Below are 24,660 nucleotides of genomic sequence, written 5' to 3' on the forward strand. Positions count from 1 at the left end.
TCTTGCTAGCCTAACACCCAGGACAAACTGTTTGTTAGGATGTTCATAAAGATTTCCATTTCACAATTATAGTCTAAGAGTTACAAAGTCTGACCTTGTCTTTCTGTCTGATATTTCCCCCACAGCGAAATTAATAGCGAAGAGTACAAAATCTGATGTGTATGAGTTGGGCTGTGAATGTAAATATAACTATGAGGGTATAAATATCCTTCTTCTGAACATGTACATAAATGGTTTAAGCACATTTAACACTGTTACATCTGGGATATATATATACATACACACACGCACAAATTGGTTGCACATGCACATGTTATTTGTAGTTGCTTACTTAAGTTGCATATGAAAATATGATCATAGAGAAGATCTAAGATTTTGAAAAAAAGGCTGTGGCAGATGCAGCTGGTGGTGGAGACTGGCAGTGGTGAGCTCACTGTGCATGCAGTAGAGACAGTTGAAGGACAACTGCACCACCACAGCCGTTCTCTTGGATCTGCCCCATATAGGCCTATATTTCATTTTAGTTACTTTAGTAGAATAGCAGTAACATTATTTAATATGTTTCAAGTGAATTTTCTGTCTAGTTGCAGTAAAAATTCATCTGTTTTAGATTGTTGCCAATCTAGACTGGTATTAGCCTTAACTCCATAGTATCTGAAAGCCTTGCTGTGGTCTTCATTTGGAAAATGATCATGATCAAGCCTGCTGAACTGCATGATTTCCTATTGAGTGACATAATATAGCACGGGTACAGCAGTAATCAAACTCAGCTGCCAAGTATTTAAATGTATGACTTCTAGTCTGAGCAGGTTGTATAGTTCTGTTAATAGGTTAGACAATGGATTTGTATAGGATGGCTTGTAGAGGGATGACCCTGCCTCATGCAGGGGGTTTGACTAGAAGAGGCTTGGAGGTCTCTTTCAGCCCTGCTTATCTATTATTCCAGTCTGACTGAGGGCTGATTTTTTTGTAAAAGTGTCAGCTTTTTGACATAAGAAGGTGCTCCAATTTGTTTGTTTTTAAGCCAGATCATTTTGTAACTTCCCTTTGTAACTCTGCTTTCAAATTTTCTACGGAAGTTTAACATTTCCTGAAAACCAGCATTTTGCCCTTAGGAACCAGTACCATGTTCTGTTGTCCTGAGAGCATGTAGAGGCTGTACAGCATTGGGGCTGACCAGAAAGTATGAATTCTATTACTTATGACATTTTGAGGTTTTAATATTTGGTTTTGTTTCATTTCTGAAAGTAACCTAGGTATTTTGAAATGAGAGACACCTGTGCACATGGGCGTGCTCCCCAGAACGGTTAATAGTGAGTGGCTTGAGGATTCACTTGGCATGTGTAGAGGGCCAAGTTCAAGCTCTGATGTGAAGCAATGCCTTGAACACAGGTCTTGCATATCTCAAGTGAGTGTCCTCTTTACTGCCATATAAGGTGTGACAGAAATGACAGTTTCTCCCAATCTGGCCCCTGAAAGCACTATAGTCTTGACCAAACATAAGTGCACAGCTGCAGAGCACTTTAAATGGGCCCAATCCCATGACAATCTGAACTGTCGTTGCTTGAGGGTTCTGATGAAGACGCTACAAAATGGAGCACCTTCAGTAACTTGTGTCTGCACATGCCAGGCTGGACTGATGCAGCTCGGCCCTGCCCCTGGCACTCTCTTCAGAATGGAAGGAGGGGAAGGGAGAGGAGGGAGTTTGGTCTAGGGTTTTTCAGCTGGCGCTGGAGGAGTGGGATGGGTGGATTGGAGCTCACTCTCCACCATTGGCTGGGCAACCCCCAGAATGAGCTCCTTCCATTCCCTTTCCCCTGTTCCATTCTGAGAACAGCACCAGGGCTGGGAGGTGGAAGTGGGGCTGGTAAGGGAGAGTGGTTGCGGGCTTGCAGCTGCTCTAAACAGCAGCTCAATTCCCCAAACCCTGGGACCCAACAGTGAACATCTGTTGGGTTCAGGGGAACGTTGTAATTCATGGCACTTCCTGCAAAGCACCACAGATTACAATGGGGATGTGCTTTTCTGTTTGCACCTATAGTCAATTGTCTTTCTCTGACCCTAGTACAGTTTACTTTCCACAGTTGGTGGTATTAGGTAGTGAGTTGGGATGAAGTAGTGCTGATGTTTCACCTCCTCACCTCTACCCACCTATTCAGTATGAGAATATACAGAAGATGCATGTAGCCAGCACCATGTAGTAAAAAGTTGACTTGCACTGATATATTACACTATTGGAGCATTAGTGGGCTAAAATCAGGCTTTGAGTAACCTGGGTCACAAGACTGGTAATGAAACACTGTTTTTATTTCACAATTTGCAAATAAATGCCAAATGTAACTACAGGTACAAAAATGTGCAAGTTTTCTTTCTCTGCTCATACAACCCTGTTTAGCAGCTCCCAGTAACTGTCATTTGTTGTTCAGTCAGAGGTGTAATGTGAGACAAGTGTACCCAGGGCAGTCTTCTCTCACCCTTCCCCAATTGTGCAGCATGCGAAAGCATCAGCAAACAGAGGGGCAGGCAATGTGGGTCATGGATTGTAAGGTATTTTGGGAGTTGTAGGTCTCTAGAGTGGCAGCAGACTTTGCTGCTGCTGGGTGGAACTTTCATCCCTTTTTTTTTTGCTGCCAAAGCACATGTCAGAAAGGCGAATAAATTGCTGATTTCAGCAGCAAAAAGCAATCGATTCTCCACCCCCAGCAGCAGCGAACTCCATTGTCTCTCTATAAAGCTATGCTTTCATAATAGCTTGCACCCTGTGTGACAGCTAAAAATTGTGTCTAAGGTGCTTGCTGAACACTGTGAAAATTAGACCAAGTGTTTTTCTGTCATTTGTTCAGATATTAAGCTATATGTTGTTGTTAAGAGCCTAATTAAAGTCAAAGAGTAATGAGGCCTAGTAAATTTAGCAAGGCCTTATAGAAGTAGTGGTAGGCCCTGTGATGTAGTAAAAATTAACCTTATCAAAAGAATGCAAGGCTTGTACTGCTATTGGTCAGTCCTAAGGAAAGTTTGCAGTGGGAGAATCTGGATGGCTGTAAGTTATCAGCATAGCTCAGAAGTTATAAATTGGCTAGCACATCTGAAAGGAAGATGCAGCTCTGTAAAAGAAACTACTGATTAAAATTAGCTGCTAACCTGAATTCATGGGCTAGTAGATCTCGAAGAGCCCGAGGACTGAATACCAGGGTCCTTCTCGGTACCCGTTGGGCAGAGCTGATCGGGGACATCTGACTTCACTGAACTTTGCAGAAGAGAAACTTGTCATACATCAGGCATCAGAGGAGACGGCTGATAAGTTGCCAATGCAAATTATTATTGTCTGTCATTGTAACATTATTAATTACGCGTAGTTGTGTGTTTAAGTCAATAAACCTTTCTTCCCCTTCTACCCCAACCACACTTTCAATCCCAAACCGTCCGCAGGCGGCTAGGACAACCCTGTAACACAAATTGCCTGTGCTGCTGCAGTGCACAGCTAGGAAGTGCATGCTGAGTAGGTAATGGAAAAGTGAGAGACCCCCTTTCTTTCTAGCACCCCTCCTCTTAGGTAATACCTGGAGCAGGTGCCCCACTTACCTACCCCACATTAAGTGTTCATAGATTCATAGGGTCAGAGGGGACCTGAGCAGATCATCTCGTCCGACCCCCTGCCCTGGGCAGGAATGAATACGGGCCTCTTATGACCCCTACTAATTTTAAGCTCAAATAACTCCAGCTCTAGGTAGCTATCAAGCCTCCTTTTTAAAGACCCCTAAGGTAGGAGCCAGCACCACTTCCCTTGGAAGCTGGTTCGAGATCCCAGCCGCTCTGACTGTGAAGTAGTGCCTCCTGATGTCTAGCCTGAACCTACTTTTAATCAACTTGTGGCCATTGTTCCTTGTTACTCCAGGAGGTGCTTGGGGGAACAGGGTCTCACCCAATCCCCTCTGGTCCCCCCTGGTAAGTTTATAGACAGCCACTAGATCCCTTCTCAGCCTTTTCTTGTGAAAGCTGAAGAGGCTCAGGTCCCATGATCTCCCCTTGTAGGGCCTGCCCTGCTGCCCCTGATCATGCAACTGGCCCTCCTCTGGACCCTCTCGATGTTGTCCTCATCCCTCCTGAAGCGTGGCGCCCAGAACTGGACACAGTACTCCAACTGTGGCCTGACCAGTGTCGCATAGAGGGGGAGGATCACCTCCTTGGACCTACTCGTGATGCATCTGTGGATACATGACAAGGTGCAGTTAGCCTTGCTGACCATGTCCTCACATTGGTGGCCCATGTTCAGTTTTAATTTTTCAGACAGAAGTGTCTTGTTTTGTATTTGTTTAAATGATCACACATAACTTCTGTGCAGTATGATATAAATCACTTGATATGCAGAAATGCACTCTACAAATTTGATAAATTCTTCTGTGAATTTAAACAGAGATGTTGAGGCATTGTAATTCCCCAATATTGAATATAATGTTAAAACAATTTATTTCATTCATAGGGACACCTTAATTAATACACTCATTGCATTTAATTAGACCCACTGAAGGAATATTTGTTATATTTTAAAATTACTGTCTTTCATATAAATTCTTTCCAGCTCCTCAAAAGAAACTCAGGGAAGTAAGAAAAGCTGCTTGATTTAGCCTAGACAAGCAGTGCTCCACCTTTTGGCCCTGCAGAGCTGAGCCAATCCACAGGCCAATCAAGTCCTGTGTACCAGGATTGGGTCCTGGGGTTTGGCACCACCCTCTCCCACTCCAGCATGCCAGGATTGAGTCTCAGGAGCCTGGTGCCGCCCTTACCCAGTCCTCCATGTGGGGATCAGATGCCCAATTTAGCATGCAGAGGCTGGAAATTTAGCAGTGGGGGATCAGTGCCACCACCCTCTCAGCATCACATTTCTAAGCTCATGTGGGGACCCTGTGGACTGGATAGGGCTACAGGCTGCATCTGGCCTGCAGCTTGGGGGTTGAACATCCGTGGCCTAGACTGCCAGAAATTCTCTTTCTCAGAGGGGTAAAAATCACTGCATGAAAAATACATAAAAATTTAAAAACTAGAATTTGTAAAGGAATTACTTACAATAAATGTGCTGGTAGAGCCATTAAAACTTAGAAAGAATAAGTCATGACTGAGATGCTGCAAGGTGGTATGGTGTCATAAAGATGGATGGTTATATATTAACTTCTGTTACTGTACAGTGTGTCATGAGGAGGGGACAAAATGGAAGAATGAAAAATTAGTTCTGTGATGATTGAATTTGGCCATATAAATTTGACAATAGCCAAAGAATTACAAAATTACAATCTACCTTTTGCAAGGGCTGGCACAAAGCCCAGAGAACAGAGACTGAATCCCTGTTGTGCTCTTTTTGCTGTAGGTGAGTATCAGGGGAGGGGGGAGGAATAAGTACTTAATTCCTTTTTGTGATGCAGCTCATTGTGATATGCCTAGCCAAAATCTCTGGTCACTAAACAGGGCACCATGCCAGCATTCCCCTTGCTTCTCATTCTTGTTTTCTTGCTTGCAGGAGGGGATAATACATTCTCTCCAGAACAGTCAGAATCGCAACAGCAGCAGAACTGAGTAAGGTAAAGTGTACTGTACTGCACAAAAAACTAAGGGTTGTGACAATACACTGCAAAGAATTCAGCCATCACTTTCTTGTGGCATTCATGCTTCAAACATCCAGTGCACTATACAGCTAGGAACTTGCATAGATATACATGTGATGGAGTTACGTAACAACCTATACTGAAATGGGTACATGAGGAAGGGAGAATTTTACCCGTTATATGCACAAAATTACAGGTGCACCAATATATCAGTCTCATATTGGATCGGCACAGATGAAAGGAACATTCGCATTATTGGCAATTGGCTTTTTTTGGCCAGTGTAGCCAATAATGTTACCGATAAATGCCTGCATGCATGCACATAGCCAGGAACACAGCCCAGCAGCTTGGAGAGCAGCTTCCTGCTGGTAAGTCTGTGGAGGGGGCAGGGCAGGGGGGAGGGGCAGATCAAAGCTACCATAGTGAGGGAGGGAGTGGGGCAGGGGCAAGGGCAGGTTCTGCCCAACCAGGACATGGCACAGGACACTTGTGGGTGTCTTGGGGGTGGGGGGAGGTATGGGGGAGGTGACTCCACATCACTGCACACACTCCCTGTTGCGCTCATTTGCCCAACATCTTTATCACTTGATTTATTCAAAGCAAGGTCTGTTGCCCTGAAAAACTGCCATGGGAATTTCCTGCACATTGGGTTTTCATTATAGGGTTTATTTCTACCCATTCCTCTCCCATATGAAGTAAATTATTAGTTTGGTTCAAGAAGCACAAAATTTCAAGTCATGTTGCTAAGAAAGCAGTTTAGTCTTTGTCTCTTTCTCAAACACTGCAAATAGTAAGTCTCATAACACCCATCTGTGATTATTCAAACTGATTTACAAATTAAAGCAAAGAGAAATTAAGCATCTTGCCAAAATCATGGGGTGTTAGTGTAATAAATGATTTGGGAAAAGGTATAAAATCATTTGTAAAGTATGCAAAGAAAGCAAAAAATGGTGTGCGGTAAATGGTAAGGAAATATCAATTATATATAGGCTGACCATATGGAAATCCCAGAAATCTGGGACATTGCTGCCCTGCCCCCTGTACTCAAGGCAGTGGGTGTGAGGCTGTGGGCCAATGTCTGCATGCCCACCTGCAAGGCACTATGCTGCTCCATCTTCTGGCCAGACTGTACCCCACCCCCTGCATTTCTGGGATGCTCGTTATAATCCCCAACAACCAGCTGGGACCAGCCTCTGAAATTCAAGACTGTCCCTGCTAAATTAGGACATATGGTAATCCCACTTGTATCGTGTCCTGGATTGCATTATAAACTGGGTTCACTTGACTATCATGCAAATTAGTACAGATGCAAGTTAATAAGCACAGACATCCTGGAACAAAGAATGTAGTTCAGTTACAGGAAAGGGAGAATGGTGATTTGAGGGTCATGTGCTTAAATAACTGAACATGAGCTCCCAGGGTGATGTGTTGGCAGAACAGAACATTTAATGCAGGAGAATAACAAGAAGTAGGAAGGATTTATACTCATATATACTGCCATTAATACTAGAATGCACATGGGAGAGGATCCAGAGAAGAGCTACAAGAATGATTCAAGATCTAGGAAACCTGTTACACAATCACAGACTAGAAAATATGACTAGAGGTGATGTAAAAGGTCATTTACTTACTCTACAAATCCTTTTATAAGGAGAAGGATTTTGGTGTTGAGGTCTGTATAACATAGAAAAAGACAAGGCTTGAATAAAAATGCTAGATCAATTCAGACTCGAAAAAAGTGCATATTTTTAACTCTCTGTTAAAAGTATGCACTTTATTTCTAGTCTGAATTAAGCATTAAAACAATTTGCCAAGTGTGTTAATAGATTCTCTGTCACTTGAAGACTTTATACTATGAATAGATATGCCTGTAAAGTAGTCTTGGTTGAGAATACAACGTTTAGGGCCTGTTAGGAACCAATTAGTGAAATCCTGTGGTCTGATTTATGCAGGTCAGACTAGATAGCCCAGACTACAGATTTAGGAGTCCTGCAGTTTCTTATCCCTGTAAACCTACAGGGAGAAGAATTCACCACTAATTTTCTGGAAATTTTCCTTAGGCTTTAAGTGACAGACAGATTCAGATGGGAGGCATATAGAACCATGTTACCTCTCTGCTGAAGTAATTCCTCTTTCCTAGCTGGAGTTTGGTTCCTACTCTTTACAATTGTTCATATTTGTTGTTTTTTGTTTGTTTGTGTGTTTGTTTACAAAGACTAAATCAAGGTTGGGGGAAGAGTGCAGATTCCATGCAGTGACGGGCTCAACTAACTGCAATTAGGATGATCAGAGCCTGTGCCCAGGCAGCTTTACCCCATTTTAAGTCAGGCATTCTTGTAGGACTTTGGCTAAACCACTGGTGGCCAGAACCAAAGCCCACTGAAGAGAAGCCCTTCAATGAGTTCTGCCTGAGGGTTAGGGTTGCCAACCTTCCAGGCTTGCCCTGGGAATTAGACATAAATCTCCAGGAGCCTGTTAAGGGTCACCTGGCAGATAAATGACAGGGCATCCATTAAAATAAATAGTAAACACTGAATCCAATATATACAGTAGTCCAGCGGGTTTTTAAAATGCAAGAGTGATGTGCATTTGCCTTCCTGGCATAAAGTCTGTGCGCTGTTATCCATAACTGATGCACATGGGCAAGTTCAGTGTTGTGTGTCGTGGGCACATTGGCATTCCCAAAACCACATGGAATAGTCTCAGAGTTGGCGACCCTAATGGGAGGGAGCACAATCACTTGTGCAGGCCTCCTTGTTTTCTACCCAGTTGAGAAGGCTTCCCAGATTCCCATAAAATGAAGCTGGAAACCTGAACTAACTCTTTGTGTCAGTAAATCTAGAATTCACGATGTGAAGCAGGGAGCACTGGCATTTCCAAATGGAGGTTCCCTTGTCTGTACCTTGGCACAGGCTTGAAATACATCAGCCAGGGCTGGAGTGGAGTCATTTTCTCCCTGGTGTTGGAGCTCTGAAGGCAAAGGTGGGGTGGGCTTTGTCTTGTGTTCTGCGGGGAGGTGGAGAGGGGGTGGCATGGAGAGAGGCTGAGGGAGAGTGCAGGGCATGGCGCAGGTGCTGGGGTGGCTGGTGCTGGTGCTGGGGGCAGCCAGTGCAGAGCTGGGCACAGGGCAGCCCAAGGCAGCGTGGGAGTGGTGGTGCCCTTCGTCTTTGACCCACACACCACCTGCTGCCTGGCCTGCTGCTACGGCAGCCTCTGCATCTGCAACAGCACCTGCTTCTGTGCCATGGGTTAGGGGGGTCAGCTGTGCTGGTAGGGTAAAGGGCTCTAGCAGTATGGCCCTGCTGCAGGCACAGGGCAGAGCTGCAGGGAATTGGCACTGCCACCCCAGGAGGGCTCAGCCAGCAGCAGGCACCACACAGGGGATGTCCAGCCCCTGCAGGAGGAAGGGGCCCTACCCAAGCACTCTCTACAGTGCAGGGATTGGGGCTTCAAGGTTTGGTCACCTGTGGAGAGCCACAAGTTTGGGTCTCCTGCCAAGGCTTGGATGCGGGGGGCTAACAGTGGAGGGATGGATGATCAGTCTCCACTGGCAACACATAGGGGGTGCATGTGCACCCCCACAGATTGGCAGTGCACCCCCTGCAATTGGCCATCGCCGCTGCTATGAGCAGTTGCTGATTGCTGCTGGCCACTGCTGACACTGCTGGCGGCATCTGCAAGTGGTTGCCAACTGCTGATCAGCACTTGCCGCCCCACCACTGCCACTGCTGCTGCTGTCTGTGGGCGGTTGCCATGCCCCTCCCCACCCAGACTCTAGGGGCACATGTCTTTCATGTCCATTCCTATTTAGTAGTAAGCTCAAATGCCTTTAAATCAGTGGTCTCCAACCTCTTTAAGAAGGAGGTCACTTTTGGCATTTAAAAGCAACCCAAGATCTACCATGTGCTGCTGCCACCCCCCTCCCCTCCTCCCAGCAGGTAAGTCTGTGGGGAGGGAAGGGGCGTGGGGCAGATCGAGGCAGAGGGAGAAAAAATTATTTGGGAAAGCACCTCCCTGGCAGGTAAGTCACACCTGGTAGAGACCCTTGTTCCTGCTTCTGCATCACTGCAGGGCCTTGATCTAGCCCCTGCTGCTTCCCTCCCTCACAGACTGACCTGCTGGGCCAGGACACGTGCGTGCATGCACGCGGACACTTGGCCTGCCACCTCAGCCTTGGATCTACTCCAGAGGCTCCAAAATCTACTGGTGGATCAAGATCCACTCATTGGCGATCACTGCTTTAGAAAGAGACTCCTCTGGTGGTCACAGTAGTAATTAGGCTTCTTTGGCGATTTGAGAAGTATGGGGGGTATTCTTTCTTTACTTGTTCATAGGGACAAAACTGCCTAGAATTTTAAAGGAGAATCAATGCAAGCCTTCTCTGAGATGGTTATCTGTGCAGACGAAGTTCTAGATAGGTAAATTCCTTTATATCATGTCCCATCAAATAGACTCATTGAGATCAGTTACTTTTCTCCTTTTCCAGACAAGAGCTCTTTAAGGGTATGCCTATTTGTCTCCCTTTCACCTGAGGCATCATTGTCATGGTCTGGTCAATGAAAGGATTGTTCTGTGGCATTTCTAGCATTTTCAGGGTGCTGGAAAGGTTGAATGTAGAGGAAGAAATTGTGCTTGATAGTGAAAGGAGACGACAAACCTGTCATGTTACTTGTGACTACAATGAAAACTTTTGTTATGAATGTAATTAGATTCTTGTATGAGCTGTTGATTTTTTTTCCCACCCTTCTCCCCCCCCCACTTACATCTATTCATTTTCCAAACAGAATAGGCCCGAGTGTGCTTGCTGGAGTAAACTGGTGGACTGAATAAATGCTATCTGTTTCCACTGGCTTGTGCTAAAAATGAATGCAACTGGGTGATGAAGTCTGGAGAGTTTTGTATACCATGAAGTGAACCTTTTCCCTTGATGGAAACTGTTCACAGAATAGCACTTTCAATTTCTTCCTCTTTGTGTTAATTGCTCTGAGAGAAGTATCAACCCTGTCTGTCTCCAAGGGTATGTGACATTCAGGAAACTGAATTTATGAGCAGTTTCCCAAGGCCAGTGTTACAAAGGGAATGCTGATCAGTTGAAAGAATTTCTTTTAAAAATGGGTTTTTTTGTTGTTCAAATTGAGAGAGGATTGCTTGCAGTTAGAGCAGCACTCCATAACATCTGAATCGTAAGTAGCCTGTAAATGTTGTAGTAGTATTACAAAATACTTAAGCAATTGCCCTAAGGTATCATTATTAATTGTGGCTTTTAAAACAGGATTTACTCTTTAATCAGATAAATTAAGCTGCAGACAGCTACTTTCCAGCCAGCTGGAACTATTGTATTTCTTGCTTAAGAAAAAACAAACAAAAAAATCCAGGGTCACACATTTTGACAAAGAGGATGGCAAGAAGCTGGACTTCAATCTGGAGCTGGCTATAGTCTTCGAAATAGAAAGACAAAGGTCTTCCTTAAAAAAATGTTTTGAGTCTTTTCTGTTTTCTTTCTCTCCATTAACATTGATTTCTAATCCCAATGTTATAAAAGTTCTTTAAATATTCTAAAGCATTGCTTCCTTCTGGGACCTCCTTATAATCCATCTACTTCTATCACAGGAAACAGGCCAAGCAATAATAAATAAATGCAACAGGCTGAGAATACTTGCTATTACTTATGTTTTAAAACAAAGCCTTTTAAGTAATTGGGATCAAAGTATCAAGTTCCCAGCAAACCTGTCCTTGGGGATCTCATTGCTGTTCTCTGTTTTCTTCACTGTTTTTCCTGCTACCTATTTGATATACTCATTTCATGCATTCTCTGTCATGTTTTACTATATATGGTCTTCAAGGTAGATTCTCTTGGAATATTTGTGTAGTATCTAGCTAAATACATTCCTATTTTGGATACTGCTGTAATACAAAACTTAGTATAAATAAGGAAAATTTAAAAATGTGTAGAACTGTTACTATCACTTTCCATAAATTTACCACTTTGGGTCTATTCTGCAGTGTTTGAATGGAGTGGAGCTGATCAAATACCTTGCTTGCATAGCTGAATTTTTAATAACTCTTTGGTTTACTTTTTGCTGAATGTGAACATTAGTAGAAATAAGGTTTTGCTCACATCAGTATTTGGGAAGTGGCCATTCTTATACTGAATACCTGTTTTCACAGTGACTGAGTGTATTTAGGTGTAAACATGAAATTATTAAGGGATTGTTTGCTTTTCCATTTCAGATTTCTCAGCCATCCAAACAGAGGGCAGAAACAATAGCATGTGATTTAGGAGAACCAATTCTACACAAGCGCCAATGAATTGCAAAGAGCAAAAATGAAAACTGTACATGCCATAGTCTGAATCTGGTGAATGGCAATTATATTAATAGACATCTATATTAATAGACATGAGGATTGATTCATGAAAGATTTGTAAGTAGAAAGAAGGCTAAATTTGTCAAATAATTTATTTTCAGTGAATAATCTAACCAGCTATACTCAGACCCTTGCAGGATAGGGGGCTTTCATTTGTCTCGTGCTGCACATATTTTGGCTGTCAGCAAAAAAAAAAAAAAAAAAGAGCCAGTGAAATACAGGAAGAGTCTCTTCAACAGATGCATCAAAAGTTTTGTCATAAACCACTTTTATCTAAAATGCAGTTAAGATGAAACAACCCCATGCACTGGTACAGGCTGGGGAATGACCGGCTAAGCAGCAGCTCTGCAGGAAAGGCTTAAGCTGAATATGAGCCGACAACGTGACCTTGTTGCCAGAAGGCTAATGGCATATTGGGTGGCATTAGTAGGAGCATTGCCAGCAGATCGAAGGACGTAATTATTTCTCTCTATTTGGCACTGGTAAAGCTATACATGTGTTCAGTTTTGGGTGCCTCACTACAGAAGATATGCGGCCAAATTGGAGATAGTCCAGTGGAGGGCAATGAAACCGTTTTGGGGACTGTGGAACATGATTTATGAGGAAAGGCTGAGGGAACTGGGCTTATTTAATCTGGAGAAGAGTAGATTGAGGGGACATTTAATAGCAGCCTTCAAGGACCTGAAGGGAGCTAGATTGTTCTCGGTAGTGGCAGATGAGAGAACAAGAAGCAATGGTCTCAAGTTGCAGCAAAAGGAAGTTTAGGTTAGATATTAGGAAAAACTCTCTCATTAGGAGTACTCAGAGGAGTTGTGGTATCTCCTTCCTTGGTGGTTTTTAAGACCCCAGGATGATCCTACTTTGAGCAGAAGGTTGGACTAGATGACCTCCTGAGGTCTCTTCCAAACCTAATTGCATTTTAGGAAGGCCATTTGAAAAGAAAATTGAGGCAGGAGTGGGAAATGGGAGGGTGGCAAGAGAACCAGAAGGTGCTAATGATGCCAATACATATCTTAACCACACCTACCCTACCCTCTTCCCTTTCCTGAACTTTCTTTTTTTTTCCCCTCTATCTTTGACCTAAATTATCAAAAGCTTTTGTTGAGGTTTAGTACATTGCTAGACACTTGTTTCCCACACTCTTGCATCTGTAGATCAAAAATATTCTCTATCCCTTTTCTTACTATGAAGTTTGAAAATATAAAAGCTTATCTGTGGTGTTTTACATGTTCTGTGCTGTGAACCTCCTTCCACCAACTCGCACTCCATCCATTTGGTAATATTAGGATAGCAAGGTGTTTGTGACCACATGGTTCTTGTTCATGAACTCCTGATTTGAGAACTTCTGGTTTAAGTCAGCTTGGTGAATTCCTCCCTAGCCTTCCCTGATCTTATACACCTGGTTTATTTTATTAGAAAATATTAAAAAGCATACCTATTTACATGGCTTTGTAGAACTAGAAGAAAATACATGACTCCATCATAATCTGTTCCATGGGTTACAGGCCTACATCAATTGCTAGTTATTTGTTAACAGTTCTGGGTTGGAAGCACAAAAAAATAAAGTATATTGAAAAACACCCATAAGTTAAAGGTTTGTGGAAGGTATCTGCACCTATACAAAAATTTTAAAATACAATAGCATCCTTTTTGCTTTCTTGGGTTTAATCTTAAGAATGAATTATTGTGTGTTTATAGGCCTCCCACTCAGAAGTATTTTTCAGAAGTGTCTGTGAACACAGGGGTATTTAATTAGGCCATGTCCCTTGTCTTGCAGCAACTTGTTATCCAAAATGTTAAAATGGCAGGGAGTGTCTCTGACCTGGCCATTGCAGAGGCCCACCTGGCTCTGGAGGAAGATACTGTCATAAAGGTGAGTTAAACCAAGAAATATTTCAGATTAGAAAAACAGCCGAAGTTTGGGGAATAGGAATAGGGAGAACGTAGTTGAGACTTACGTAGGGCCTGCTCTAATACCCATTAAAATAAATTGGGAAATCTGCATTGATTTCACTGGGAGTTGGATCTGCCCCTAATTCCTTTACCATCTGTTCTTGTTGTTTAAGATCCATATCCATAGCAATTTTGCACATGTAGGGGGACATTGAATAACTGAGCTGAGATCTGTCATGTGGATTTAAGACAATTTTGCCCTTAGGATAGATGCAAATATATTCTCTGCTTTGGGGTCATTGAGCTAAATGAAGATGTTTTCTCAGCTATTTCTTAAGGAGTTGATTTCTTGCTGTTCTCAGATAGGTGTGTCTATATAGGGATCCAATTAATAATGTTGCATTCATTTGTGGAACCTCTGTAAATTTTTTATATGAATAGTAATGTGTTGGAAAACAGCTCAGATGTTTTCAGCTTTTAAGCCATCGATACATTTTTGGAGATTTATGAAGAAGAAAGATGCATCTTTACTACTGGCTTATTATTAAGCCTTATGATCATTCATGCAGGAGTAGACGGGGAAATCAAAAAAGATTACATATTCTAATTTTCAGATAAAATATTTGTCTAGGGCAGGCCCCAAACTGGTGAGAATAGGACAGGCAGCATGACCCCCCACAGCCTTGGATGAGAGATGGGAGGACAAAGCAATTGAATTTTTCTGCGGAGAGAAATAACTCAGCTCGGTAAAGCAGACCTCCCAGGTCTGGACACACACCTTTCCAAGATGCTGAAGACAGGCTGTCAGCAGTTTGCTGAGACAAAGAACGTTCCAGCATGTTAGGCTTTCATCTCCCTTAATCAGTATTCTCTGTAATTCAGCTCAGACCCTAGCTAGTTACGTTTCATAGGAATTAATCTGTACTTATACTCTGCTTGATATTCGCCTTGTGGATTTTTCTACCCTGTGTCAAGTGCATGCAGGGCTTGAAGTTAACCTAGTCTTTCTCAAAACTTGGGGTATATTCTGCTGCAGGGACAGGTCTGGACAGATTTGCAATCATTTAAAAAATGTAATGATCTAGATGATGTTTTGTGACAAAAACATGACCTGAATGTAATTGATGCAGTAACATTTGCTTGAGTTTGCAGAGAACATGAAAAGTTGGCCAGAGGGTTGAATTAAGTTAGCCATTCTAAAGGATGCTTAATTCAAATGTCAATGATAATACATTAATGTTGACTCTGATTATTTTTTTATTCTCATCAAAAATATAAGAATAAAGAACCACAGAATGCAGATTTACTACGTAATTGGAATATGGATCTTTGCAATGTACTCGGAATGAGTATATGGCAAGAGAAGGCTGAGGGGGGAATCTTGTGGCAGTATACAAATTCACTGGGGGGCAGGGAGAGGCAAACTCAGTTCTCCAACATTTGGGAGATGTCTTGATGGAAGTTGCTAAGCCAGGCTGGGGCATCTTGGAATGGAAGACCAGGAGTCTATTGAGAACAGGCTGTCTTTGGTAATAGTGTCCTAAACTATGATAGTATCTGAGCAATTATCACTCATGTTTATCCTCGCATTACTCCTATGAGCCAGGGAAATACAACTCTCACCATGTAACAGAAGGACTGTGGACATGCCTATGCTGCAAGCATACCATATTGGACAGTCATGTCCTGAAATATGCTGCAGTGTTCCAGGTGGGTGTCCTGAACTGGAAATGGTATAGCTGTGTTGGAGTTGTGCATCAGCCATGCTAATTAACATTGCCTATTAGCTCATCTGTGGCAGTGCACAAATGTGATTATATTGTTTCTGATTTAGGAGGTAGCCCAGAAGAAACAGCATAGTGTGTCTGACTGTCTGTACAGTATGCTTGCAGTGTAGACATATCGTAAGTGACTTTCTGAATATCATCCTGGCATCTGAAACAGAGCAAAATTCTGAACCTCTCTCTTCCATCTTCCAACTAATTTTCTAACAACTGGAATATCCTTCTTTTCTATAGTAAAGCTGTTGTGTGGAGTAATCACCACTGTTGTGTTAGGATGTTCATGTGGCCGCATAGATGTCATGTCACCCTACATTTGAAAAGTGGTTTTGGGGAGCACAGGTTACTTTAGCAGTCAGCTATGCAGAAGCTGGTTTAGGCTTCACTGAACCAAGATTTAATAAGTCTAGTCAATGTTGTTTAAAAGTAGTACCTCAGAATCCTTGAGATCCTGTTTAAGCAAACACTTAAACATATAGATTTCATAGACATTAGGGCTGGAAGAGACCTGGCAAAACAATCAAGTCCAACCCCTGCCCAAAGGGCAGGAAGTCAGCTGGGGTCAAATGATTCCAGCAAGATAGGCATCCAAGTGTTTCTTGAAAGTATCCAGGGTAGGTTCTTGTACCACTTCTGGGGGGAGTTTATTCCAGGCCCTGAGGACTCAGACAGTGAAGAAGCTTCTTCCTTATGTCCAACTTAAAATAGTCTTCCAGGAGTCTGTGACCATTGTCTTCCATTGGGGTGCCCTGATAAACAGATGTTCTCCCAATTCCTGATGCACACCTCCTATGTACTTATAGGCTAACACCAAGTCACCCCTGAGCCTACATTTTTCCAGGATGAAAAGTCCCATGTCTCTGAGTCTCTCTTCCTAAAGCCTGCTCTCTCATCCTCTAATGGTGTGCCAGGCCCTCCTCTGGACTCTTCCAAGCTTCCCCACATCCTTTCTGAATTGTGGAGCCCAAAACTGGACGCAGTACTCCAGCTGCAGCCTCACCAAGGCCAAGTACAATGGGAGGATGATCTCCTGGGTCTTGCTTGAGATGCATTGGTGGATGCAATCCAGAATTTTGTTTTCTTTGGCAGCTGTGGCTTCACATTGGAAGCTCATGTTTATCTTGTGGTCAATCATGACTCTCAAGTCTCTTTCAGTCGTGGTGCTAGTGAATGTAGCACTGCCAAGCCTGTAAGTGTGGCGTGAGTTTTTTCTACCAAGGTGGAACACCTTCCATTTCTCTGTGTTGAATGCCATCAGGTTTTGATCCACTCACCTTGCCTGTGGAGGTCAGCCTGGATCACCAGCCTATTCTCTAGGGTGACCACACTTTCCCATCATTTGGTGTTATCAGCAAACATAGCCAGTCTGCTTCTGACACCAGAGTCCAGATCATTTATAAATACATTAAAGAGTACAGGTCTGAGAACGAAGTCTCGGGGGATGCCACTGGTCACCACGCACCATGTTGATTCAGTTTCATTGACTATCATATGTCAAGCAAGGTAGACGCACACTTGACTAGGGTGCTTTAGACAGGGATGATCCTGCCTTGAGAAGTTGTTGGACTAGATTGGCCTCTGGGCCCTACCAAACCTGCTTTTCTGTGATTTCCTGACATGTAAGATTATGCTTAATATTAAGTACGTGCTCAAGCACTTTGCTGTGTCCGGATCTAAGGACTTGATTATCTTTACTCATGCTGTTTTTCTGTGTCTGCTACATTCAAGGAGAGCAGGATTAGACCTTGCACTAAATTGAATACAACATATTTACAACAGTTGAGAGAAATTGGTGTTAAAACATAATATCAGCCTCTATTTTACTAATACTTTGCAGTCAGAAACTTTATTAATAATGAAGTTGTCTAAAATGGCAGTCTGTCAACTGCTTCAGACCTGTGCTATCGTGTGTAGTTGAGGGCAGATGAACGATTCACGACTTGTATCTGTTGCATGTGTACTACACTTTTGCAGTAAGGTGTCAGAATGGTGGGGAGTGCATCTCTGTCAATGGGATTGTGACGTGTCTCTGTGCTTCTGGCTGGACTGGGTTAAGGTGCCAGGAAGGTAAGTGCTGATATCTGTACTTTGTTTGTACCCACGGTAACTCAAATGCTAACAGTGCCTGGGGACTGTAAACATGTCCAGATGGCAGCCTAATGAGAGATCTGTGGAAACAACATCTTTTGCCAGATATGTGACTGCAGTCTGCTCCATTTTTCATTACTATTTGCTGAATGTATAAAAACAAGTTGGGAGCAGACTTCCCATTCATGTGCCAGAAAAGCTATTTAATTTGAGGAAACTGTCTTTCTCTTCACTGAAATGGCAGCTTCGCTCTTCTGTTAGGATAATAAAGTAGAAGTACATTATATATATAGTATATGGTGGCTGCAAAAATAAGATCTTTTGCATGGATTTGAAGCAATTGCAATACGAATAAAAGCATTTAAAAAGGATTAAAGACTGATAATTATGCAGAGTTTACAGAACTGCTTTGAAAGTGGGGGAGTCATGCAATCACTAGTGGCGTTAATTCAAAGTAAATGCAGTGAAATTACTATTGAGCTAAGGTGTTATAAATCTATTAAGAATTTCATTGTGATCCTTTACCCAGTAAGGGTAGCTATAGGAATGCACTTATCTTTTAAGTGAAGCTGATAAGCGTGCAGGCCAGAACATTGATTGATAGAAATGGGCATAACTATATTATGGGCCTGTGCTGTTTTACACCAGCTGACGATCTGACTCAATCTTGTCTGTTTTATAGCCTGCATAAGGGTAGTAGGGAACTTCTTATTTTATCTACTCTTTCTTTCCAGCGGTTTGTCCTCAGGGATGTCAGAGTGATGGAGCTTGTGTGGCCTCTGGAATCTGCAGCTGCCAAGCTGGAGGTGTTGGTGGAGATTGCAATCTAGGTAAACTACACTGATATTTATTTTTCATTATTGTATGTGCATATCTGAATAACTAATTGGTGGTTCAAATCACCAATGCCTGGCTAAGCTCCAAATGAAGGACCTCATACTAGTATTTGTCATGGTTGCATTTGGTAGGGGCTGGCTTATGAGTACAGGGAGATAGAACCATCATGTACCTCTAAATATCTAGTTAAATTCCAAGCTTTGGGTGGTCACCAAAACTATTATTTAATGTGGTTTGTGAATCTATGTGAAACAAGTTTTGTGGATTCAGGTCAGCAGTTAGTATGCAGATATTTATGTTGCCCAAAACCTTGCCAAGGTTGCACTAATTGGTAGTCTTAGAGAGCCTAAGGACTTTGTGGGCATCGTAAATGAAACTCCCTCTCCCTTTGGAAGTGTTCCCTCCAGAAGTTTCACGGGATGGTTGCTTGTTCCCTTTGTCTAGAGAGTAAATGAAAGGCTGTAGTAAACAGATCTCAATCCTGCTAAGTAAGATAAGAGCCACACACTTCCAAAACACTAATTCCCAGTTAGGAGAGAAAGGAACATATTATTTTTGATCCAAACAGAGCTGTGCCTTTCCCCTTTTTGCATTACCTTTCCTTCCCATACAGCTACCCCATGTGTTGTCACACTGCTGTTTCGTTTCTGGAAGCAGAGGCATTATATTAGGAAAAGCAGACTTTCTTCCTGCCATCCTGGAGGTTGAAGATCGCTTTCTGGAGATTGCCCTTGAACTGGGTCTCCTCAATGCTACTGCTCAACACTCTGGATTAATCCCCTGGACTAATCCTTTTGAAATTAATAATTTGGTGGAAAAGGATGATCTTTGAAATACCAGTCATATGGACCTTGGATTCCAAGCACTGTAGAAACATTAATGCAGCTGATGATGTCAAGCAGACCTTACAAATAAACACTATAATCTACTCACTTGTAGCAGCGACACCACAAATCACATCCTTGATGAAACAGTTTATCCCTTGTTCTTTCTAATGCAAAAATACAGGAGTGCAGGGGTTGCCCTGAGGTTCAAGGGTAAATGTCAGAAGAAATTAGAAAGCCCCAGGTCCCACAGTGTTTAGTTAGTTAAAATCTTGTGGAATAGTGATTGAAGCATTTGGGGTCTTCCCATCCTGTTTAATTTGGCATTGCCTCAGTTATGGCACTAGTAATCAGTTTAGGAATACCAGTTGCCACATTTTGCTTTCATTTTGAAATTCTCATTCAGGGCCTGTGAAACCAACAGTTAAGTTGCATTTGCAGCCTTATATGTCACATCAGTTAGTGTGGAGCCAAGGCTCTGCCTATTCATTGTCTCCCTTCCTCTCCATGCCTCCCAACTCCAGCCCGTACGCTTTGGGAGAAGTAGTGTACGTATAACAAACACTGACTACACCTCTGTATTCAAACCCCAGGTTTAGTTAGCCCCTAGAAAGTATGGAAATAGGAATTCTTATGTTCTTTATGCAAGAAGCAAGGATTATTGTGACTGATATCTTTCATTGGACCAACTGCATGGCTGGGGTAGGCGCAAATAAGCTTTCAAGTGCAATAGTTTTCATCAGGTGTGAGGGAAGCAGCAAGTGCAGGGGTGATTTAAAAGTATGGAGGACTGTGAACTTAGAGAAGAGAGAAATTCCCAGGGATAGCAAACAGTTAATATTTTCAGGAATGTACTCCAAGTCACAGTACAGCCTTCATCAAGAGAACAGATCCAGTTGTTTTAAAGGTGAAACAGGATGTGGGCGAACTTACGTACGTTACCACTGGACCTGAATAAAGGACATCAGGCTATAATTCAAGGAGTCTTTGCTTACATTATTTCCATCATGCTTTTATTGATATTGTCCCCAGAACTGTTATTGGGGAACGATTCTACTATACAATGAATCGTACAAGAAAGATTATATACTCTTTTGTCTGAAAAAATGTACTATATATTTGGTGTCTCTCATTTAAGCTGTTTGTAAGCTGCTTTGTCAACATGGAGGGAAATGTATAGCTCCAAACATGTGCCATACTCTGGTTGTACAAAGAAAAGAAAGGAATGAAACCTCTTCTGCTGAAGAAGTGTGACATTGTCTTATCAAGCAAATATGTGGGACGGGGAGGGAGACTCTTTTTTACAATATTTAATTGATTTATAAATACTTTTTCTTCCAAATATCTTAAAGAAAAGTTTTTCTGTGAGAGAGAGCAAGTATTTGGAAAAAATATTCCAGACAGTAACAAAGCCATTGAAAGTGTATCTGAGTATTTCTGTGTGTGTTTAATGAGCAGAACAGTTTTGTTTCTCTGTAAATACAATTGATATTGAACATATCTTTTTTAAATAAAGGATTTCAGAATGGATGCCTGCTTTTCTTTTGCATTTCTCACTGGTGATCATTAATAGAAGAACTGTCGCTCATGAAAAAAGGCTTCATACATTAATAGGTGATTATAACAGACATTTGCACTATTAAAACATCCTATTTAATCTTACTGTCAAAAGGGCATTTCAATGATTGTGCCTTCAGTAAAATCATCCAGCCCCAAATGGAGGGGAGCTTTTTCATATACCATATTAGGATTTGTTACTTAAAAAATAGATCTTAGAAGGGGATAGTAGAAAGAATTTGCATTTCTTTAGGAACATCAAGCTGCTAAGCACAGTGTTGAAAACGAGGCTAAATCCTAATCATTCTTCTATATAAGTAAAAATTGGAATGATGGTTCATTATAGCTTGGAGGGGTAGGGGAGAAATTGGGAACACAAAGGGCATATCTACATGAGATGCTTTACTGCTCAGTAGACCAATTTACTATGCAGTAAGCATCTACACATGCAGATGCTTACTGCACAGTAAACTGGTCTACTTTGTCATTAATTTGCTACCTACAAAAGCAGGTAGTAAATTAACGGCAGAGTAGTTACTGCGCAGTAATGCATGTGTAGATGGCTAACCTGGAGCTCCCCTTGGCTGCTGCAAAGGGGGTTGGGAGCAGATCTGCTCCCAAGAGGAAGCACATCCCCAATAGGCTTACTGCACAGTAGTAAATACCTGCTTTGAATTAAGTGCGTGTGTAGGCATGCCCACCGACCACAAACTTACTATGTCTAGCAGTGATGCTTTCAAATGTGTTTCACAGCTCTCTGCATAATATTGTTTTAATTAGCCTGCCCTTGACACCGTTCAGACATAACTACACTGCTTCCAGTATGAGCAATAGCTGCACAGAACACTTGAGGGCATTGCTGCCAAAATGGTAAACTTGTAATCTAGACCTGGCCACAATCTCCTTTTTCAAATTTAGCACCTGCTGTCTAAACCCTTTATTTATACCTGAAGCCTTTTTTGTGTACTGATACGGCTTTCATTACAATCATATCTGGGCACTTCAGTTTTCTGTCTATTCATCCCACGACATCCCTGTTATGTAGGGAGTTTTGCTGTTATGTCCGTTTTGGAGAATCAGTGCAGATATTACATTATTTGCTCAGACAGAAAAGCAGTGACAAAGCAGGCTAATTAATCTAGGGCTCCCAAGTCCCAGTTTTGCACCATATCTACTGGTCAGTCCCTCTTTTAGGACTGTTCCCTTGTAATACAAGTATGGTGTGTTGGAGGAAGGGGTTATCTTACCAGGGACCAGAGAACACCCTCAGAAACTATGGGATAAGGAAGAGAAGGAGCACCAGAGTCCTGCTAAGACCAGTGAGTAGAATCAGTAACTGTACCAGAAGGTTTAAAAAAATTTCACCCTAATGTTTCATGACAGATTTTAGGGGACACACTATTTAGGATATATAGTTTACCTTTTATTTTATTTTTTTTATTTTTTTTTTTAAATCAACTCTGCTAGTGAGCACAAAGAAGCAGAAAGCCAATGATGGGGGCTGGACTTCTTCCTTTAAATTATGCTTCAAGATTGCTTTCCTGTTGACCAGCAAAAAGGTCTCACTCCCTTGGAATACATTAGCTTTAAGTCACGCAGTAGCCGCAGAGGAAGGAATATTTCATCTGCTTTTCATTGCCACTAAACTTTGGCCAGAGGCAGATGAAGCAAAGGGAGTCAGAGGTTCTTATTCTGAGGTTCTTCATGTTTTTGGAGGAAAGACAAATGAAAGATATTCATATAATCTATGAGGTATTTAGATTTTGCAACTTGTTTTCTGGTTACTGTACTTTAAAATGGAGAGAGCTCCCTCTCCCTGCCACAGAGGCTGCTGCCTGGTGTTCAGATGCTGCTTTCAACCAAGGAGAAACGCATGCTGTTTCAGAGGCTTTGCTTGGGGCATTTCTTACTTGGGTACAGACATAGGTTTTGTGTGCTGAGCTTCTGTTCTGTTATAGGTACGGACTGGTTTCTGATCACTTATACCAGTCAAAGTGTAATGCCTGTACCTGGCCTTTAAGTTAGGCAAATTCTTTCTACTGTGCCCTTCTGTGATCTGTTTTTAAATAGATTGTATTTAACTATTGCTAAAATTTTAAATACTTAATTTTTTTAGTAGTTGCTTAAAAACAGTAGATTTGGGAATAACTTCAGAATTTAAATTAATTTCAGAATTATTCTTTTTAACCAACATGGCCAAAAGCAGAGCTTGGTGTTAATTAGAAGCTTGTGAGAGTTATCAAAAGCAATAAAAATATGGGACAGATAAAAATGAGCATAGTGAGGTCATTTACATTTCGAGGCAGACTATGGAGGGTGTCAGCCTGATTGCATCCCATTCAGAAGTGATTTCAAGTTAGGTAAGCAGTAGTGTGGCTACAAAAGATCTTGAGAGAGGTTTTTTTTTTGTTTGTTTGTTTTTTAATTTGAGGTGGGATTGAGATTTGAATTGATTGGGATTGTTTAGATAATATGTTTCGTTTGCTAGAAGATTCTTTAAAACGTTATTTGTAGTTTGTCTCAAGTTTTTAACATGCTGAAAATGGAAGTGGTTGTATTTTTTTTAAAATACAGCTGCAATGTAGCACCATCTACTGGCTGAAGTGGCTTTCACTCATCACCAAAAAAAGGTAAACCATTTTTTTTTCTCCTTGAATTTCAGTTTAAATGATTTAGTACTGTGTTTATAGAGCATTAATATTGTAGTGTATGGTGGGATATGTAGTATATTATATAGTAAATGGCAGTTCATGCCCCAAAAATATATTCTTTCCCAGTACTTCATGTTGCTGCTACAATAAGTCCATGTTCATTTCTGGCTTTTTGGTGGAAGATTTAACACATTCTGTTTTCTGTATATAATTCTTTGGACGTGGGTATATCTCCCTATTCAGAACTGGAAAGATGCTTATGTATATGTTTATCATATGAAGAAGTTTATCATCTGTGTCAAGAAAATGTTATATGGGACAGCTTGACAGTACACCCCACATGAATTATGACTATCTGTATCTTTGAGGTCCAGTGAGGTCCTATGTTTGTTCCAGGAAAAACTAAGGAGACTGTGTTAGCTGTATTTCTGATGGGCTGTCACTTTTCCCCCGGTAATCTTCTAGCAATGAGATTTTTAACTCATCCTCATGCCTCCTCCAATGTCAGTGACTATAGCAAATTCAGCCACTGTTTTTGCCTGCAGTATAACTTTTATGTTACCAGACTTACAGAATCATTTTCCCATGCCAAACTGCTGGTGTATATTGCTTGTTGATTGCACTAATTATATTTTTTTTTACTGAAAGGCATTACAGAGTACTTCTTATAGATTAATCTCATTGGTCAGTACTAAAATTTGCTAACCTTTTCTGCTTTTTTCATTGTCTGTGCTCACAATATTTTTAGTGTGAATTTAAGCTTTAAATTTGAACATACAGGGCTGAATAATGAATTTAGAAAATCCAAGCAATGAGTAAGTTAAGGTGTTGTAACACTTTAGATTGCACTGAGTAAAGCAGTGGGACGCCAACCTTTTTGGGAAATGTATTGCAAATTAGCTTCACGCCCTCCCTGAGTGCCATTTCCATAATCTTCACAGGCTTGATCAGCTGCTCTTTCTGTTCCCTGCCTTGTTCCCCTACCCCATTAGCTGCTCCCTACTCTGTGTTCCCAGTCTGCTTTGTTTCTCTATTTTCTGTTCCCTGCTTTATCTTGCTTGTGTTG

General features: G+C 41.8%; 1 protein-coding gene across 1 annotated transcript; it reads left to right on the plus strand.

Annotated features, from left to right (window-relative positions):
* Positions 1-17,571: 17,571 nt before the first annotated feature.
* Positions 17,572-20,841, plus strand: LOC109307594 (wnt inhibitory factor 1-like; the record flags this gene model as incomplete). The annotated part of the gene is made up of 3 exons (XM_019531648.1): positions 17,572-17,704; positions 18,460-18,555; positions 20,525-20,841. Coding segments are annotated over 3 exons (345 nt in total), but the record flags the coding sequence as incomplete, so codon positions are not given.
* Between the last annotated feature and the right edge of the window lie 3,819 nt (positions 20,842-24,660).

Source organism: Crocodylus porosus, unplaced genomic scaffold (assembly GCF_001723895.1).
Source record: "Crocodylus porosus isolate Cpor-Errol unplaced genomic scaffold, CroPor_comp1, whole genome shotgun sequence".
In the NCBI taxonomy this organism is placed as follows: Eukaryota; Metazoa; Chordata; order Crocodylia; family Crocodylidae; genus Crocodylus; species Crocodylus porosus.